Source organism: Cibotium barometz, chromosome 2 (genome assembly GCF_041138505.1).
Source record: "Cibotium barometz isolate CiBa-2024 chromosome 2, ASM4113850v1, whole genome shotgun sequence".
Classification (NCBI taxonomy): domain Eukaryota; kingdom Viridiplantae; phylum Streptophyta; class Polypodiopsida; order Cyatheales; family Cibotiaceae; genus Cibotium; species Cibotium barometz.
The window spans coordinates 17291747-17310791 of NC_141047.1; the positions used below are offsets into that span (position 1 = coordinate 17291747).

Consider the following 19045-nt stretch of genomic DNA (forward strand, 5'->3'; position numbering starts at 1 on the left):
CTCAACTGCACACCACAAGTAATCAATCATGTAAAGCATATGACGGTGGCCAGAGGTATATGGCAGCATTTGGCCTCTCTTTACAACAGGGTATCGCCCATGAATAGGATTTCCTTGGAAGTACAGATGCGGGTTATGAACCCTGCAAAGTCGTCGACGATGCGGGAGCATATTAACAAGCTGCAGGCTCTTCAGCAGGAAGTTCTTCAGGCTGGGAAGGAGATATCGTCCGAGGACATGGCCATAACGTTCCTGTCGCACTTGCCCTCTTCGTACTCAGCATTTTACTCGTCGTTGATTTACCAGTGGCAGGCTCAGCACCATCACGTGGGAGGAGCTTGTGCCCATGGTCCTGGACCAGGAGGAACGATTCACGAACCCTCCTCAGGGTGGAGGTTCGGAGGCCTTAACTGGCCAACGGTCGAAAGGCCGTAACACGGGCAAAGGGAAGGCTTCGTCGGAGAAGTCTTCTGAGAAGAAGTTCGTTACTGACCGCGAGAAACTAAAGGCAGAGAGGACTTGTAATGATTGTGGCGAGAAAGGCCACTATTGGAGGCAATGTCCCAAGCGGAAGACCGAGAAGGGTGAAGATTCCTCAGCAGCAATCATGAAGACTCCGGCTTTTGTGCACTTGGAGGTGGTGGACACCGATGTTTCATTTTCTTTAGGCAGGGAGGAGACTGGAGGACTCTCCGCAACGGATACTCGGGAGTGGATTCTCGATAGTGGTGCTTCCAGGCACATGACTCCTTCCCGTTCTGGTTTACAGGCTTTCTGGTCATATTCTTACTGGTGATACATCCACTATCCCAGTTCACAGTGAGGGCTGGATGGAGATCGTTCCCGATGGCAGAGGGGGGAAGCATTCCTCCCAGGTGTCGTATGTTCCGTCACTTGGTTTTCATCTAATGTCAGTGCATCAGGTTTGCAAGACTGGCGTACGGGTGGAGTTTGATGAGCATTTTGTTGCTCTCCGGGACAAAGCAACAGGCTAGGTAGTTTGGGAAAGCGGAGTGGAGAATGGAGTTTACAAGCTTTCAGCACTCTCTCTCCCAGGTCCTCAGGTTTGTGATGAGTGGCAGTCTGGTAATGGCCACTTGTGTGTGGATACGCTGCAGGTACAGGCTTTCCGGGACCAGATGGTGGATAGCTTGCCAATAGATGGCAGCAGTTGGCAGGAACTTTCCAGTACTGATGTTGGTAGTTCTTGTGTTCGTCAGTCAGAGAAACTGAACAGGTCACTTATGCTCTGATGTCTCGTCGTATTCGGGACAAAGAACCTCCAGTAGATGAGGATGTTCTTTCCACGAGGACCTTTCGGAAAGCTAGGCAGGTGGTAGTTGATTACTTACAGAAGGAGGTGGTTTCTCCAGGCTTTGTGGTTCCGAATTCAGAGGGGGTGGTTGACAGGTTTCAGAAGGCCTTGCGTGGTCTTCATAAGGTTTCCAGGACTTGTTTTTGCACCGTAACAGGTGTTGATCCTTGTGAGCAATGTGATGCCTTTTTGACTCAGAAGCTGTATGGTTCATTGATCTGGTTGATGGACACCAGATTGGACGGGAGCTTCCTGATGAGGCAGTTGAGCTCATGGTTGCAGATAACTCTTTGGGAGGCAGGATTGCGTTTCATGTGGTTTCTGCGGCATGCGAAGGATCATGGACTCTTGTACATAGGAGGGGAATTATTGTTTGGAGTCCGACTCCACGGTTGGAGTGACTCAGTTTGGGGAGGAGATCCGGACACGAGGAGATCTACTTCAGGCCCAGGAGCAGTTTTACGGAGCAGTAAGAGGCAGTCATCTTTTGCCTTGTCGAGGACAGAGGCAGAGTACCGGGCTGTTTGTGATGTTGCTTGTGAGATGGTGAGGATGCAGAGGTTGCATTGCAGGTTTGGGCTTCCACTGGAGGAACCCATAGTCATCCAGAGGCACTTTGTTCGTGAACAGATCGTTGCTGATGACATCTTGCTAGAGTTCTGTTCGACGGAGGACAGTACGGTGGACCTCTTCACGAAGTCGCTCTCTCAGGGTTTGCTCAGGTACACCAGGGCCCTTGTTGTGGGTGTGCCCGCCCTTATGAGGTGTTTTATCATTTTTCCCCACTCTCTGCATTTTTCCCCTATTTTTTCCATTTTTTTTGTGGCTTGGGAGGCAGCCTTGAGTTGGCAGGAGGATCCATTTGCTGGCCGTCTACATCAGGATGTGTGTACTGGAGCTGGCCGACTGTACTTGACCAGTCGTGGACCCTCAGTGCTGGCCGACTTGATGCAGTCGTGGAGTGCTTTTTTTCAGCAGGCCGACTGCTCATATGGGGGCATATAAATAGGCCCCCAGCCCCCTTGCCACTTGTGTATCATACTCTGGGATCTTCTTGTGTATATAGAGCAGAGTTACTCGCCTATATCTCTCTCTCTCTTGTGCTGTATTTTTCTGCATGCGTTTTTTGCTCGTGTGTTCCCAGATCTGGTCATCATCTCCGCTGCGTATTCTGATAGAAGAATGCCATGGCAAGATGAAGCTATACGAGAGAGGGGAAGAGAGAGAGTGATGATGATGATAGAGAGTGAAGTACAGTGATTGGACACAAAGTACTAGTTTGTTTGATGATTAAACGAGTACAATGAAGCCCCTTTTATAGGCTGAAAGTACCACCTCTTCTTTGACCTTATTAAAAGAGGTGTGAGGCTAAGAGGGTGTTCCCACACTTAACATCGATTTCCCAACAAACCCCCCTTCAGAGTGAAGGAGTGGTGAGACCCTTACGTAAAAAAATTTCATCACCTACTCTGCTTTCCAATCCCCCCTCGGCTGATTCACCACTCAACACCTCCCGTGTTGTGGTAACAAAATCCCGAGTAAACCTAGGCAGAGTAGTATAGCAACTAATCTATCACCACCCCTTACTCCTAGCTAGGATTTATGAAATCAGAGAGTTTGGAACATACAAAATAAAGGGAAAAATACACATTTTGGGGGACGACCCGGGCAGAGGACCCTTATTGACTCAAAAGAAAAGGTTCTAGAGGACATAATCATCTAGCAAGTACTCTTCTACAAGGAAAGAGACACGCGCAAGATTTGTTGTAATTGTGCCAATGGAGATGTCAACTTCTTCATCTTCTTCAGGGTCTTCAAGAGTTACCAAGCTGGTATGGTGCTGCACTTGTTCTTTTTCAAGTTTTTTGTAGCGTTAAGAGGCTTTGTGCCCCATACGGCCACAATATCGACATTTTATACGCTTGTTATTCTTCCAGGCCGGAATAGCAAATGCCTTATCTTCGTGGATGGAGCTACTGCTGGAAGTTGCCTCTTTGTTGCAATGATCTTTTTCGATGAGCAAAGCAACCATGTCGTCGAAGGTAGTAGAAGCGACTCGAAGGATCTCCAAGGAAGGCTCAAAGCGGCTGATGCTCTGCATACTCTTTGTTAACACCGCCATCTTTTCTTCATCACTAGGTGCACATTTTAGATTGCCAGGTTGTTGCACCAGTGAATAAAAACTGGCAAGATGCTCACTAAGCTCCTGATCTTCACGCATCTTTAAATCATAAAACTTTAATTTGAGAAAGACCTTAGAGTTAGTTATTTTGTTATCAAAAGTACTTTCTAGGTTTTCCCAGTTCTGGCGTGCTGTGGTGGTAAAGTCGATGTGATGCACCAAGTTGCTTTGAAGATTTAAACCAGTGACACCAATAGCTTTCTAGTTTTTCTGCTTCCAGAATCTGTATTCAATAGCCATCACCACAGGTTGCTCTTCATCAACGGAGACTACCGCCCCATAAATCATCCTTCATGAGAAGGAGCTGCACTTTTGTTTGCCAGGTCAGAAAGCCGTTGGTGCCGTTGAAGCGTTCCATGAGCGGGAGGAGACCCAATGTAGGAGATGCCATGATGAGCACTTTAGAGAATGTGGCCAAGAAACTGATTTAGGGTTTCACCTCAGAATAGGGCATGCAAGTAAAATCAGGGTTGTAATCATTGCAAAACCACACATGGCATACCTTCTTTGGTTAAAGAAGTACAGGTGAGCTGAATGGCTGCAGCAGCTGGATTTAGTCAACTTGGCAGTCGTGGACAGCCAGCACACAGGTGGATAACTGGGATGTGGGATGCAGATGCTGTGGCGGCGCACAGCTCAGCTAGAGCGAACAAGGCAGCAGGGCACAGAAGTAGCCTCCAAGCAGTCAGGCAGCAAAGATAGCATCGAGCAAACCCAACTACACGTACATGTAAGGCACGTGCCCGTCTCTTGGCTTCCTCTTCCAATGTAGCATTCATCACCTCTACTTTATTGATTGGTGTATCCTTCTGTTTTTTTACTACTTCAATCCATGGGTTGACTTCCTCAATTTGTTTCTTTGTGGCACTGGCAATTTCAGCCCATGAATGCATTTCCTTCTCACCTGTAGCCACTTTTGCCTTGCATGATTCCAAAGTGTTTTGCATTTCTGTGATGTCTTTTTCGCGGTCAGCTATGCATGTCTTCAAAGTGCCTTTGTACGATGCACCTGTTGTGCCAATCTCTCGGAGCATGTCATCCTTCCATTTTTGCATCTCTGTTTTCATTTCCGTGTGCATCAAGGCTTGGGCTAATTCCATCTCAACCTGGGCTTGCATTTCTCCCTTCAATTGGACATATATCTCTTCCTTCAGTGTTTCGTATATCACTTTCCTTTGGGCATGCATCTGCTCGGTCCATTCCTTTTCAAGCTCTTGTCGCATGGTGTTCATCTCTGTCCTTATGTGAAGCTGTATCTCCTCATAAAGGGCCTCATCTCGTCAGGCCATCTTCGTAATCCTTCGTGAGCTAGGTGACATGGTTCCTTCCCTCAGTCTTCTGCGGCGGTAGGCATTTGGTGCCTTCGTGGGGGTGTGAAAGGTTGTCTCACCATCCTGTTCCCCCTCCAGGGGTTGAGACATGTTTTCCCCTTCTAGTTGTTGCCTTGGGGGCCTGAGCAAGAGCAGCGAGGTGGCCTGCGCACAGGGCAGCGAGGCAGCCTACGGAGGTGCGCACGGAGGCGGGCAGAGGTGTGCAGGTGGGTGCGCATAGAGCAGAGGTGCATAGGTCATCTCAGCACAGAGAGAGAGAGAGAGAGAGAGAGAGAGAGAGAGAGAGAGAGAGAGAGAGAGAGAGAACATATCATACTTTGGCGCATTTTACACATTTCATGTTTTAATGGATTTGGCAGCTTAACTGAACAATTGGAGTCGATTCGACCTTCTTTGGACGAGCACAACATCTCAATTTTGGGAGACTTTTTAACACGGAAGAAGGTCCTTGTTCTTTTACCCATGCTTGGATTGCATTAAAGGATTGTGTATATCGCCTAGCTTGCAAGACAAATTGAGATGTTTAGGTGTGTGAAAGGCATGCTTGAGAGTAAAGGTCAGAAGGTGACAAGTCGATTTGAATGAGCGCGTGCACGTGTGTGTGTGTGTGTGTGTATTTTCCTTAGGAGATCCCTTCTTTTATCTCTTCAGATGCTTTTGACCTTGGAGATCTCCCCTTGCACCAGCTACAAGTGTTCTTTGATTGCTTTTAAATTTTAGGTGTCTCAATGTCAGACAGCTGGGCTTGTAAAGTACCTCATGTTTTCTGTATTTTGATTGTGGGGTTTCTCTTCCACTTGGTGGTTTCCCACTAGTAATATAAAGTATTACCAAAAAAAAGAAAAGAAGTGTGTGTGTGTGTGTGTGTGTGAGAGAGAGAGAGAGAGAGAGAGAGAGAGAGAGAGAGAGAAGAAAGAAAGTTATATTAACGTCTATGAAAGACCCCAAGGGCCTATGAGACCAAAAGTAATACAATGGTACCATGGATATACTGAGCCATGGAAAACTGAAAGAAAAAGTAAAATGAAAACATCTGACAGTACATGTGATCACCAGATGATCCTGTGTAGAGTGAGATATGCTCTGATCAGCTAATGACGATACCCACCTCGGCCAGAACCGATCTGATGGTGGAGTGAATGTCAGGCCCCTCTGTGATGGGAGCGTGACATACCTCACGAATCTGTCTCTGTGTGGTGGAGGGTCCTGATGCTCTAGGTCGGGGACGTCTGGCTCGCAAAATGGATCGATCTCTCTCACTAAGAATTCTCTGGGGCGTGGAGCTGGACCGTGGGTACGGGTGGTGGGCTCTAATGTCGTAGTAGAGGAACTGTTGTGGGCAGTGGATTCCGATGTGGGTGTATGTACCACAAAGAAATCTGTGATGGCTCTCTGTGAGATGTCCTGTTAGCCGGGGTTGTCTCTCAGCATGCTACCTCAACACTACATCCTTGTGTCATCTGAGCTCCATCAAGTACATGCCCAAGCACCTCTGATCCTCAAACTGTATCACCCGTGTGAGTGGTCGGAATCCCTCTCGGAAGAGGCAGTGGAATCTCCCCCGTATCTCATAGTAAGCCGGGCAACTGAGCATATAATGGGCCTCATCCTCTACTACTCCTGTGATGCATATTGTGCATGTCCTCTCCTCATGTGGGATATCCTCAGCTCTGCCAGTCTCTACTCTAAGGCGGTGGGAGGATACCTTGAGCTGGCCGATCGTGATACGCATGGCATGTGACGCGTACCAGCTGTGCGTCTAAGTTTTACCCCCCTTTCGCAGCCATTCGTGCAAACAGATTTTCCATCCGGGCAGTGGAGAATTCACGATCACAGCCGCACGCAGATTTTCAGCTTGAATAGTGGTTGTGTTTGCCCTAATTTCTCTGTGGGTGAGCCTAAAGCAGTTCCACCAGCTATGCTGGTTGTGCTAGGGTTTTACCCTCCTTTTGGAGCCACTTGTGCAGGCAGATTTTCTATCCAGGCAGTGGATCTTCGCCTCTTTGTTTGAGGGCTGAAACATATCTATTCTCCTTCTTGTGGTGGAAGCATTAATTTTCGGTGTCGAGCAGTGGAAATGAGTCAGGGAGCCATAGATATGGATTTTGTAGAGGCACATGTCTCAACAAAAGATGCAGAGAAGTTTGAGGGTGGAGGGCCAGAGCTAGAGTCTCAAGATCAAGCTAAAAGGTAGAGATTGATCGGTGGTGAATATGGAGAGAAGGAGGCTGGTCGGATGCTTCAGGATACCTTGCTTCTTGATGCACCTCAGGAAGAGAACCATGAGGTGGCTTTTAACTTTTGAGTTGCACAAGCTAATCAAATTTTGCAGCCGTATGTGATGGCAAATCATGTTAGGGCTACCAAGGTTCCAATAGAGGAAGTGGTAGATGCCCGAGTGGAAACATGGCGGTTTGTGGCACAAGTGGAATGCTTTCATAACAAGGCTGCAATTTTCTTTTTTACTGGACGAATTCCATTCTTCAACAAGATTATAGATTGGTTACATGATTTATTAGATGGTAATTTTGTGGAGAAGATCTTTGACGGTCCCAACGGATTCTATGAGGTCCTATTCTCATCTAAAGAAGTTCGTGATTTGGTTATGCAGGAAGTCCCGTTATTTCTAGATGGACAGTTGGTTGGCGCCCTATGGCAGAGTATAGAGATATGTTGCGCTAGCCATGCCCTATTTGGGTGGAGGTTGTAGACTTTCCATCAACTATGTGGGAATTGTTACCATTGGCCGTGCGTACTATTGGGGAGGTGTTCGTGGACCTGAGAATGTCGTCCAAGAATAAAAACAGGGTTTGCATGATGTGGGATACTGGGAAGCCCCGACCTTGACAATTGAGGTTATGCATGGATGGATTTGACCCTTTGTATTTCAAATTAAAGTGGGGATCGTTTGCAGGCCATTGCTTCCGTTGTGGTGAGATGGGTCACTCCATTTCAAAGTGTCCATAGGAGGTGAATGCTCAGCCACAACTGAATGTGTCCTAGGTCCGACTCATAAGGATACATTAGTTCCTGTTTTACCATCTGGTTTGAATATAGAGAAGGGCAAACAAGTAGCAAAACAAAGTGAGCAGTAGATAAAGGTAAACAAGTTTTGGCAGATAGAGAAGACAAACCTTGGCTTGTGGTGGCGAAGAGAGGCACTCGCCAGACAGCTATGTTCATGGTGCCTCTTTATCATTTCTTCTTGGTGCCACAAGATGGACTCGAGAGAAAGATAACCAAGGCAGGGTATCACACTCTTGGTATAATCTGAGACCTCAAGCTACGAAAGAAAATTTGAAACAAGATGTGGTCATGGCTACACCCGCATGAGAGGATTTACATATGCCTCTCAACAGTACGTGGGTACAAGAGCTCGTCTGGACCGAATGTATATTTGCCAGCATGATTTTTTTCTTCCAGAGATATTGTCCATGCAAGTGGAATATAATCATATCTTGTCAGATTATTTCTCTTTGGTATTGGAGATACATAGACATTCTATGCATTATTGGGAAAGGCTCCTCTTAAGGTTAACCAGACTTTCTTGGAGCATACTGTTTTCAATCAGTTTATGTTGCAGGTGTTACAAAACTTTCGAGGCTATGTAATCTCTGTTGGGGTGTCAGCTTGGGAGTGTTGTATGTTCAATATTCAAAAGCTTGCTCTCGCCAGTATGGGATTCATAATGCATTATATTTTAGGGAGAAGTTGTGGAACCTAGAATCGTTATTGGTTGATTTGAACCAGGTGGTTCAAGAGGATGGTTCTTGCCCTGACATTGAGATAGCTATTGATTGGTTGTCCCATCAGGTTGCAGCCTTGGTTGTCCCATCAGGTTGCAGCCTTGCATGAGATTCAATATGTGAGATATAACCTTATGGCTTGAATGGATGTCCTAATGGATTCTAATTGTCAGTCACATACGTTCTTTGCTCGTTTGCAGCAAAAGCATGCACGTGAGAATATTGTCAGGACACAAGATAGGCAAGGAGTATTGATTAGTGATCTTGCTTGTGTTCTAGATGTGTGTATGGACTTTTATCGCCAGTTGTTGGGTCCGCAGGAGGTCGTATCTCTTGATGTCATTGTAGCTAGAGAGTCTTTGTTTCACTTGGTTCGTCACCAAGTATCAGATGTTTCTGCAAATGAATTGGAAAGAGATATTTCTGAGGATGAGGTGGAAGCTGTGTTGAAGCATTTACCTAAAGAGAAAAGTCTAGGATGGGATTGGCTCCCCAATTAGCTTTTCACAAAGTATGTTGATGAGTTGAAGGTTCCTCTCGCTTCTATTTTTCAAGAGGTGTGAAATACAGTATCATGTCTGCGAGTTAAAAGATTGGGCTTGTACGTTTATTGCCTAAAGCTCCATCCCCAATTAATGTACGTCAATGGAGCATGTATAAGATATTTGCAAAGGTGTTGGCCAAGAGGTTGCAGTGTTTTCTTCCTACTTTGATTCATCCAAGGCAATATGGATTTATTAATGGTCGGAATATTTTGCATAATATACTGAATGTACAAATTGGAATGGATTATGCAAGGGCTTCGAGGCAAGAGGTGGTTATGATTCAACTGGATATTGAAAAGGCTTATGATCACGTTAGTTGGTCCTTTCTATCATAGCTTATACAGGCTATGGGATTTGGCCCTCGCATGTCTTCTTTGATTTATACTATTAGTCAACATGCAGTGGCTAGGCTTATGATTAATGGTGGGGTGATTGAAGCCATTCATTTGACGAGATCGGTCAGGTAGGGATACACACTTAGTCCTCTCTTGTTTGTAATTGTTACACATCCAATCTTATCTCGACTGGATAAGCTAGTGGAGGACGGTGAAGTTATAGGGCTTACATTTCCAAGCAGAGAGCAGATGGTTGGCTAGACATTGGGAGATGATTCTTTCATGTTCCTTAAGGCTCAAAGAGATAATGTTCAGAAGGCTATGGCTGTTTGGGATACTTTTGGTCTTAGTTCAGAGTTATGCATTAATATGCAGAAATCTGTTCTAATAAACTGTACCGAGAGCGATTTGCTTGGTTTGGGATGGAATGGGCAGGTCATACAAAGGGGATGCATCACACGCCACTTCGGAGTTAATGTTGATTCACAGGCTTTGTTTGCATGGATTTCTGCAAGGATAAATGATAAGTTTGTGTATTGGAAATCTCAGGGTTGGCCTATGCATGTTCGGCTCAAAGTGGCACAAATCCATTATGATTAGCATGATATCTTTTTTCTTGCCTTTATTGCCATGGACGGACAAAGCTTTACATCAAATACAACAGCCAATTTGATTTATGCTATGGAAAAGAGTAGGAAATGAGCCAGGGTAGACGTGGATTTCTTGGGATCATGTTACTACTCCAAAGAGGAGTGGAGGGGTAGCCTTATTAGATGTCAGATTATATATCGTCGCTAGGAGATGGCCTTTATTGCAAGATATGTGTGTATCTCAAGAGCTATGGGTGGTAATGGCTAAGACCCTCATAGAGGAGGTCGTACTTGTGCATGGTAATACTAGGATTGATGGTACATGTGGGATGTAGTGAATGGTTCCCAACAAGTTCGAGTGGTGGCTTCACCTCTCCTTTCTCATTTGATGATCTCATGGAAGAAGGTGTTGGCACACACTAAATGGAAGCCTTTAGGTGAGTGGTTGCAGTTGAACTCTATGGCAAGTGAGGTGTTGGCTACTTTACGATTTCTGGAGTGGCTTGGCAAACTTGTTGAGTGGCCAAATTTCAATAGAATGGCTCGATTGGGACTAGTGAGAATTATGGATGCTTTGTTGCCACGTAGAGGCCTCTTATTGTCTTTTCGAAAAATCCGTCAATATTTTCGGGTTCCACGTGGATATGTACAGTTATAGGAGAAGGTGAGGGCAACACTTACACCGTTTGGTGATATTCCTCAGTTGGAGGATCAGCAACCTTGGTTAGATTGGGCATTTAGAAAGCCTCGGGACATTGTCCAGCGTACAACAAATCAAGTGTACCATATGATGGTAGAAGATAAACGCTGGATCATTGAGAAGGCTAATAGGGTATGGAACATCAGGAAAAGTAGGGCCTGGTGGAAGGAAGTAATCTTATAGGGCTGGTGGTCTAAGATTCCATATCAAGGGAAGGTGTTCCTATGATGCATGCTAGTTGAAGGCCTACCATTGGGAGACCAGTTGCGACAGCGGCGGATTGCTTCTGGTAATTGTGTGTTTTATACTACATGCTTGGAAACATGCCCGCATTTTTTCATTTCATGTCCGGTGGCAAAGAAGGTGTGGGATTTCCTTTCTCGCGTATGGACTCCGGTGAGAGATAGGCCCGTAAAGGTTAAGGATTGGATTTTTGGTAAGATTCCGAATGGGCCAGATAACCTAGAACATTCAGTTTTCTTTCATTTTTTCAAGTGGACAGGTATGTGGCATATCTGGTTAACTAGGAATGCCTTCATATTTGATGCAAAAGTTGGTAGTACAACTCACATAGGTCGTATAAAATGGCTACTATTGTGGCAAGTCAGTCAGCTGATTTGGTGGAGAATGACACAACTATGTATTGGATGAGGGTACTTCGAGCTACACCTGTGGTTTGGAGTAATTAGTGAGGGAAAGCTAGTACATCACATGGCGGCCATGAGGCCATTTGTAAAGTAATTTGGTAATATATTTTCTATTATGAAAAAAAGAAGAAAGAAAGTTATATTGACATCTACGAAAGACCCCAAAGGTCTTTGAGACCATAATTAATACAATGGTACCATGGATATACTAGGCCATGGAAGAATTGGAATGTAAATGAAAAAAACTCCAATGTGTGTATACATCTGGATAGCACATGATCAGCCAGTACTATCTCAGGGTAGAAAGAGGGTCAGGCCTCTGTGATGGGAGCATGTCATGTTGGCAGAGAACTTCCTGGATCTGTTTGTGTGTGGTGGAGGGTCCTGACGCGTGGCGTTGGAGGGGGGAAGGGGGGGGGGTTGCGGGCATCTGGATCGTAGAATGGATCGAGCTTTCTCACCAAGAATGAGAGAAATGAAATGAAATGAAATGTTATATTAACGTCTTCAAAAGGCCATAATGACCTATGAGACCAAAAAGTTACATCATGGTGGATCTGATACAATGTCTGGATAAAAAACCAGAAAATGAAAAATAAAGATGATACTACTGGCACCTAGAAAATGAAACTGGAACTGGAAGGTAAACAGAAACCCTTATAGGGTGTGAATATAGTGAGGGGGGGGGGGGGGGGGGTACGCTATGGAGGTGAGTGGAGTACAGTGAGGGGATACAATATCATATGGAACGGGGGGGTACACTATGGAGGTGCCTCCATCTCATAATATGTGCTGCATCGGACGCTGGCGGATCTCCTCAATATCCCCTGTGGTCAGCACCCTGACTGGGTGTCCCGCATGTCTCGCAAGAATAATCCGAATCCGCCGCTGCAACCTCCGTCTATGCTGGGATGCCCTCCTCCATAGTTGTGGGGTCTGGACCACCCAAGCTCAATCGCACGATCAATCAGTGTTCCGCTGGTGTGGGCGGTATCCATGTCCTGCTGCTGCTGTGGTCCATCTCGTGTAGTGATGGCTGGACTAAAAAAGTCTGTAATGTGCCTCTGAGTCTGGCTCTCTGTGCGCCTAAGCAGGCTATCTCTATATCTCCCCAGCTCAAGCAAGAACAAACCCAAACACCTCTGGTCCTGGTACCCCATGACTCTGGAAAGTGGTCCAAAACCCTCTCTGAATAAACAGTGGAAACGACCACGTATCTCATAGTATGCAGTACAATGGCATATATAATGCAGCTCTGTCTCTGGCTCCCCATGGCATACTCGGCATATCCTGGCCTCAGCTGGTATACCTCTATATCGGCCAATCTCAATCTCAAGCTGGTGTGAGGGTGTGCGAATCTGACCAATAGCACATCGTACTGTAGACAAGTGTACATCCATGTAACTGGGTCTGATCACAAAACCATCTGCTGTGAGCTGAAGAAAATGCTCTCTGTAGAAAGCCATCTTCGTGCCCAGCTCCTCAGTCGGCTGTATCCATGTCCTCCTAATGTCCAGCTGAACTAAATCCTGACGGATGAGTCTGGTAATCTCTGTCCGTGTGAGAGTGAGAGAGGGTGCATCCAGAGAATACTGGAAGGGAGGCAATCTGTCCATGCTAAAACCATGTGCCTGGAACCAAGATGTCATCTGTCCATACCAACAAGCCGTGTCTCCCTGTAAAGCTAACTGTCGGGAGGAGTCAAGGGCGAGGCGTGCATATCTGTCTCGGGGGAGATCCCACAAGCCATGTATGTAGGAGACTGATCTCGTAAGAGCCTCAATCACCAGAGGGGCAGCCGCCAGCTCTGCTCGAATAATCTCATGAGGTACCACGGCCTTGGCTCTAATCATCCTAGCAATCATAGATACCAAAGGCCTCTCCATACCTCTCCATCCGCCTACGCTGTGATGGCCCACTGAAGGTCCCCATATCTGCACTCCATAAAGCATAGCTGATGTCACTAGAGTGTCAAAAAGCCAAAGTTTCGTTCAAGGTTCCTGAAACTGAACCTGCGAACACATCCTCTCCAAACCACCCAGGGCTGCATGTGCTCTAGTCAATCTAGTCTCTGCTGCTCTCATCATCGAAAACACTGGCCCACTGAATACTACCCCAAGATATGTATATGCATATGTATACTCCACAATCTCCTGCCCATATGTAAATGTGGGAGCTGATCGCCTAACCCACTGTGGCGTGGTGTTAAACACCATAACCTTGGTTTTGCCAAGGTTGACAGGCAGTCCACTATCATGTGCAAACTCATGTAAAGCATCCAGATGACGCTGCATACCCTCAGGGGAGTCAGAGATCAACACAATATCATCAGCACATAACAATAGTGGGATCCATGTTCCTGCTAGCTGGGCTCCTCTGTCCCCCAATCTCTCAATGTAGTCAGAAGCCAGAACACATCCAAGAGCCCCAGACGAACGGTTGGCTTTTTGACACCCTCGTCACACCAGCCTTGATGTATGGAGCAGCCTTCTGGGGACCAAATTTATCCGATGAGGATTGGCACCGAGTTGAGGGGTCCCAAGTCATGATGTTCTCCCGTATGATCCGCATCAAACCATCAGTCCCACACCAGATTATCCAGGCAGAGTTTGTTGCAGCCCGGATGGTAGTGGATGCACTCTTCCAGACAGTCACCTACCTCCATCGCATCAGTCACATGGACCCCCACAGATACCCAAGGCTTGAGGGCCACTCTGGAGTATGGTATGCATTAGTTTCCACTTGGTTCTCAGTATATGGGCTCTGCATGGACTGCCTACCACCCCTTCAGTGCAGTTTGGATTCCCCTTTTCTTCGGCTCTCTCACGAGGATACCAGCTGGGTTATCCGGTTAGATCTTCTCAGCAAGACTTGGGGGTTCCATGTGAGCTCATTTGGGGTATTATGGTACTTTATGAGGCAGTAGTTGGGCAAGTGCGGACTTCAAAGGGTCTCTCCCAGCCAGTACACTCCACTATAGGGGTGAAACAGGGCTGCCCGCTCTCTCCGACTCTATTTGGACTATACATTGATGAGATCTCTGATTATATTGGGACACGAGGGGACAGAGGAGCCCAGTTGGCTGGCACTTGGATACCTCTGCTCTTATATGCTGATGATATTATGCTTATAGCAGACTCACCAGAGGGTATGCAGAGGCACTTGGATACTTTACATGCTTATGCACAGGACAGTGGGCTCTCAGTTAACCTCAGTAAGACCAAGGTTATGGTGTTTAATACTACAGCTCAGTGGGTTTGGAGATCAGCGCCTATTTTCACATATGGGCAGGAGACATTGGAGTATGTTGACTCATACACATATCTTGGAGTGGTGTTCACTGGGCCCACATTTTCCATGGAGGGGGCAGCAGAGGCCAGACTGACTAGAGGATATGTAGCACTAGGAGGTTTAGAGAGGATGTGCTCACAGGTACAGTTTTAGGAGCCATGCACTAAGCTGTGGCTTTTTGACACGCTGGTCACATCGGCGATGCTATATGGAGTATAGATCTGGGGGCCTAGCCTAGATTGTCACAGTTTGATCAGGATGCACATAGGATGGATGGGACCACTTGTGTCCTTGATCTCCAGGTTGATTCGGATAAGGCCTCGGTACCCCATGAGATTATTAGAGCCGAGATGGGAGCACCACCGATCGTAGTCGAGGCTCTTGCCAGATCAGTGTCCTTCATTCACAGCACCTAGGAGCTTCCCCGACACAGATATGCATGACTTGCTTTAGAATCCTCTCATCAGCTAGCCATGGAGGGAGACACTTCATGTTGGTATGCACAGATAGCATCCTGGTTTGAGCTCCATGGGTTCAGTTTAGACAGACTTCCACCCTTCTAGTACTCTCTGGAGGCACCCTCTCTCACCTTGACACATTCTGTGATTAGTAGTCATCAGACAGAATCTCATTCAGTTGGACACTAGGAGGACATGGCTAGACCCCTCACAGGAGTTGGGGACGAAGATGGCTTTCTATAGAGACCATCTTCTCCGCACCACTGAGGATGGCTTTATACTTAGACCGAGCTACATGGATACCCATCTGTCTCATGGATTGAGGTGCGCCATTGGGCAGATCCGCACCTCTTCACATCAGTTAGAGATAGAGACAGGCAGATTTAGAGGCATACCTCGAGGGGTCAAGATTTGTCAGATTTGTCGGATAGAGCCAGAGACAGAGGAGCACTACATCTGTCGCTGCACAGCATATTATGAGATTCGAGGGCACTACCATTGCCTTTTCAAAGAGGGATTCGGACACTGGCTAGAGTCATGGACTATTGTGATCAGAGATGCTTGGGTTTTTATCTCCTTGAGATCCGCAGGCTCAGAGAGTCCATTATCAGGAGCAGACGCTAGACTGGCAGGGAGTCCAGACTCCACAGAGACAGATTATTGCTTCTTTAGAGGGACTACCCAGGAGGACACACAGCCGACACCCTAGCAGCAAGCACCCCGTGGGACTCTAGTTGAGAGAGCTATCCAGTTGGGCAGATCCAAACGCCCGAGGGTTCGCGGATCCTCACATCGGAGACTGTGCCTACACCGGAGGATTCAGAGCATCATTGCGAGGCATCGGGCTCGTCCAACCAGGCATCTCACTATGGCAAATATCCAGGCCATCCGGCAGAGACCCATGCTAGAGCTCCTAGGATGATTACCAATTCAGCCATATACTATTGTACTCATCACTGTCACTTTTGTACTCCCCCATATTCATGTATCCATGTACTCATGTACCCCATTTTGACTAGTAGCATTAGCTTCCCACTCTCCCTAGTAGTTGCTTCCGGATGCTCCCTATTGATGTATTGTAGGGCTAGATACTTACCTTCAGTTCTTTCTTTTCTTCTCCAGACAGTGTATCAGATGTCACATAGTTGTAACTTTGGGAAGACGTTACTTCATGTGCTAATCACGGGTCTTAAGGACGGTGACAATGTAGAGAAGGAAGTCAGAGATTTATACACACGCATGGGCATTTCGAGGCCTACACACACGGGGGCTTGGAGAGTGGGCAAGAAAGACAAGAATGGAGGAGAGAGCTCTCATTTTACGCTTTCCCACCTTGCGGAGGCCAAGAAGGATTTCTTGGCCAAGCGCTCCGCCCTTAAGAAAACGGGCATCTTTTTAGGAGATGACCTCACCTTGGCACAGCTAGCACATATGAGGGAGTGCATGCCGGAGATTAGGGCAGCCAGAGAAAAAGGGAAGCTAGCATTTTACAGCGGAGGCAGAGTGGTGATACTAGAGAGACACACCACTTGACGGTGTGAGACCTATGGGACCAATCTGAGACTTGCAGTATGGAACTACAACGGAGCATTGAGACTGGATGTGGGGGCATTTGAGGACAGCTTCAGAGACAAGGACATCATCTTCTACTCGGAGACACATCAGGCCCCAGGGAGCACATTACCGAGAGTGGCGGGATACAGATGGGAGACTTGTAGACAGGAGGCCCATTCGAAGCATGGTGGTCGTGGATCTGGAGGAGTTGCAGTTCTTTTTAGAGAGGAGCTTCAGCCACTCATCCATGTTATGCGCTGTGATGAGAGCGCAAGGTAAATGTGGGTCAGAGTGAGGGCAGATGAGGGTAGACCCCTATACATTGCTATATGTTACTTTCCACCCAGCGCATCTCATTATGCAGCGCCCAAGGGGCAATCTCCATATATGATTCTAGATGAGGACATATGGGAGTTCTCCAGTTAGGGAGATGTTATCATACTTGGGGATTTTAATGCTCGAACGGCTCAGTACCAGACCTCCTTCTTTGACACTTCGGAGGAGATGTTGAGAGAGATAGATGTGGAGGAGATGTGTTTGACCCGGAGATCACAGGATGAGGTGGAGTGTACTGAGTATGGGAGATACCTCATGGGGACTGCACATGGGCTGGCCATTTTAAATGGCCTAGAGAGGTATACACTTGCCAGTGGCGTTACTTGCTTTCCACACAGACATGGCCCCAGCATAGTGGATTATGTTTTAGCCTCGCCAGCCTTCATCCGGAGTATCCAGGATTTTGCGATTGGCCCCAAGCCCATCGGAGTTACGGTGGATCATGCACTTCTCTCCTTACGGTGGATTTCCACTACAGTACCCGCCAGGTTGGGCAGTCCTACTATCACCCGAGATATACCTTCTGGAGAGAGACTGATGGAGTATACAGTGCAGAGATCTATAGCTTGTTGAGTGCAGAGGATCCACAGAGGCCATTAGCAGAGCTCACACAGATCCTGACAGAGGATTTACATACAGCTGCAGCGACGGCCTTCCCACACACGCAGCCCGCAGTACAACCACGTCTTGGGAGCATGCCCGAGAATAGTTGGTATGATGATGACTGTAGGGAGCTCAGAGCCCGGCTACAGAGAGAGGTGGCCACAGCTGTTACTACATATAGACAGTCACGCATCATCTTCCGATGTCTCATTCGGCGGAAGAAGAGAGCATTCTTAGCTCAGCTGGAGAGAGACATGTATCAGCTGTTTTTGAGTCAGGATTCTGGGGAGACCTGGAGATTGCTTAGAGAGCACCCCCCCGCCTCCGGCCATTACCTCTCCAAATACATGGGGTGAGTATGCAGCCTCCCTCTACACAGTACCAGAGCAGCCAACACTATCGAACCCTCTTGAGCCCTATCCACCCACTAATACCTTCTTCACAGCAGAGATGGTGAGGAGGGCCATCAACAAATTGCATACAGGGAGGGCACAGGATCATGAGGGCATTGTAGCCGAGCATTTCATACATGCTAGAGATATGATTGCACACTTGCTAGCTCTCATGTTTAATAGAGCCATGTGTGGGGAGTTTCCTAGGACTTGGAGTACTTCCACGATTGTGCCGGTACTCAAGTCTGGAGATCCGAGCCTGCCGACTAACTACCGCACCATTATGATTGGTCACTCGCTGGCCAAGCTATATGCCTCTATTCTTGAGCAGGAGTTGAGCAGATGGGCAGAGAGACAAGGGTCCGAGCTCAGGGACAGGCCGGTTTCAAGAGGAGATTCTCTACTTTGGATCATATCTTTACCCTCAGGGCTATCATTGAGGAGGGCAGAGCACATGGGAGGTGGATCTACCGTGGCTTTGTGAATTTCCACAAGGCCTTTGACACAGTGCCCAGAGCTAGACTGATGCGCAGGCAGCAAGACTTGGGGGTTCCATGTGAGCTCATTTGGGGTTTTATGGCACTTCATGAGACAATAGTTGGGCAGGTGCAGACTTCAGAGGGTCTCTCCCAGCCAGTACAGTCCACTATAGGGGTGAAACAGGGTTGCCCGCTCTCTCCGACTCTATTTGGACTATACATTGATGAGATCTCTGATTATATTGGGACACGAGGGGACAAAGGAGCCCAGTTGGCTGGCACTTGGATACCTCTGCTCTTATATACTGATGATATTGTGCTTATAGCAGACTTACCAGAGGGTATGCAGAGGCACTTGGATACTTTACATGCTTATGCACAAGACAATGGGCTCTCAGCTAACCTTGGTAAGACCAAGGTTATGGTGTTTAATATTACAGCTCAGTGGGTCTGGAGATCAGCGCCTATTTTCACATATGGGCAGGAGACGGTGGAGTATGTTGACTCATACACATATCTCGAAGTGGTGTTCACTGGGCCC

The 19045-nt window shown here is 47.2% G+C and overlaps 1 protein-coding gene across 2 annotated transcripts in view; it reads left to right on the forward strand.

Moving 5' to 3' along the window:
* PWD (chloroplastidic phosphoglucan, water dikinase (ATGWD3)) overlaps positions 1-19045 on the forward strand; it is a 112783-nt gene that overhangs the window by 40805 nt on the left and 52933 nt on the right. For both annotated transcript variants that reach the window (XM_086814584.1, XM_086814592.1), the window contains exon 7: positions 5188-5272. In XM_086814584.1, the coding sequence (XP_086670710.1) occupies positions 5188-5272 (85 nt within the window). The remainder of the gene's footprint in view (positions 1-5187; positions 5273-19045) is intronic.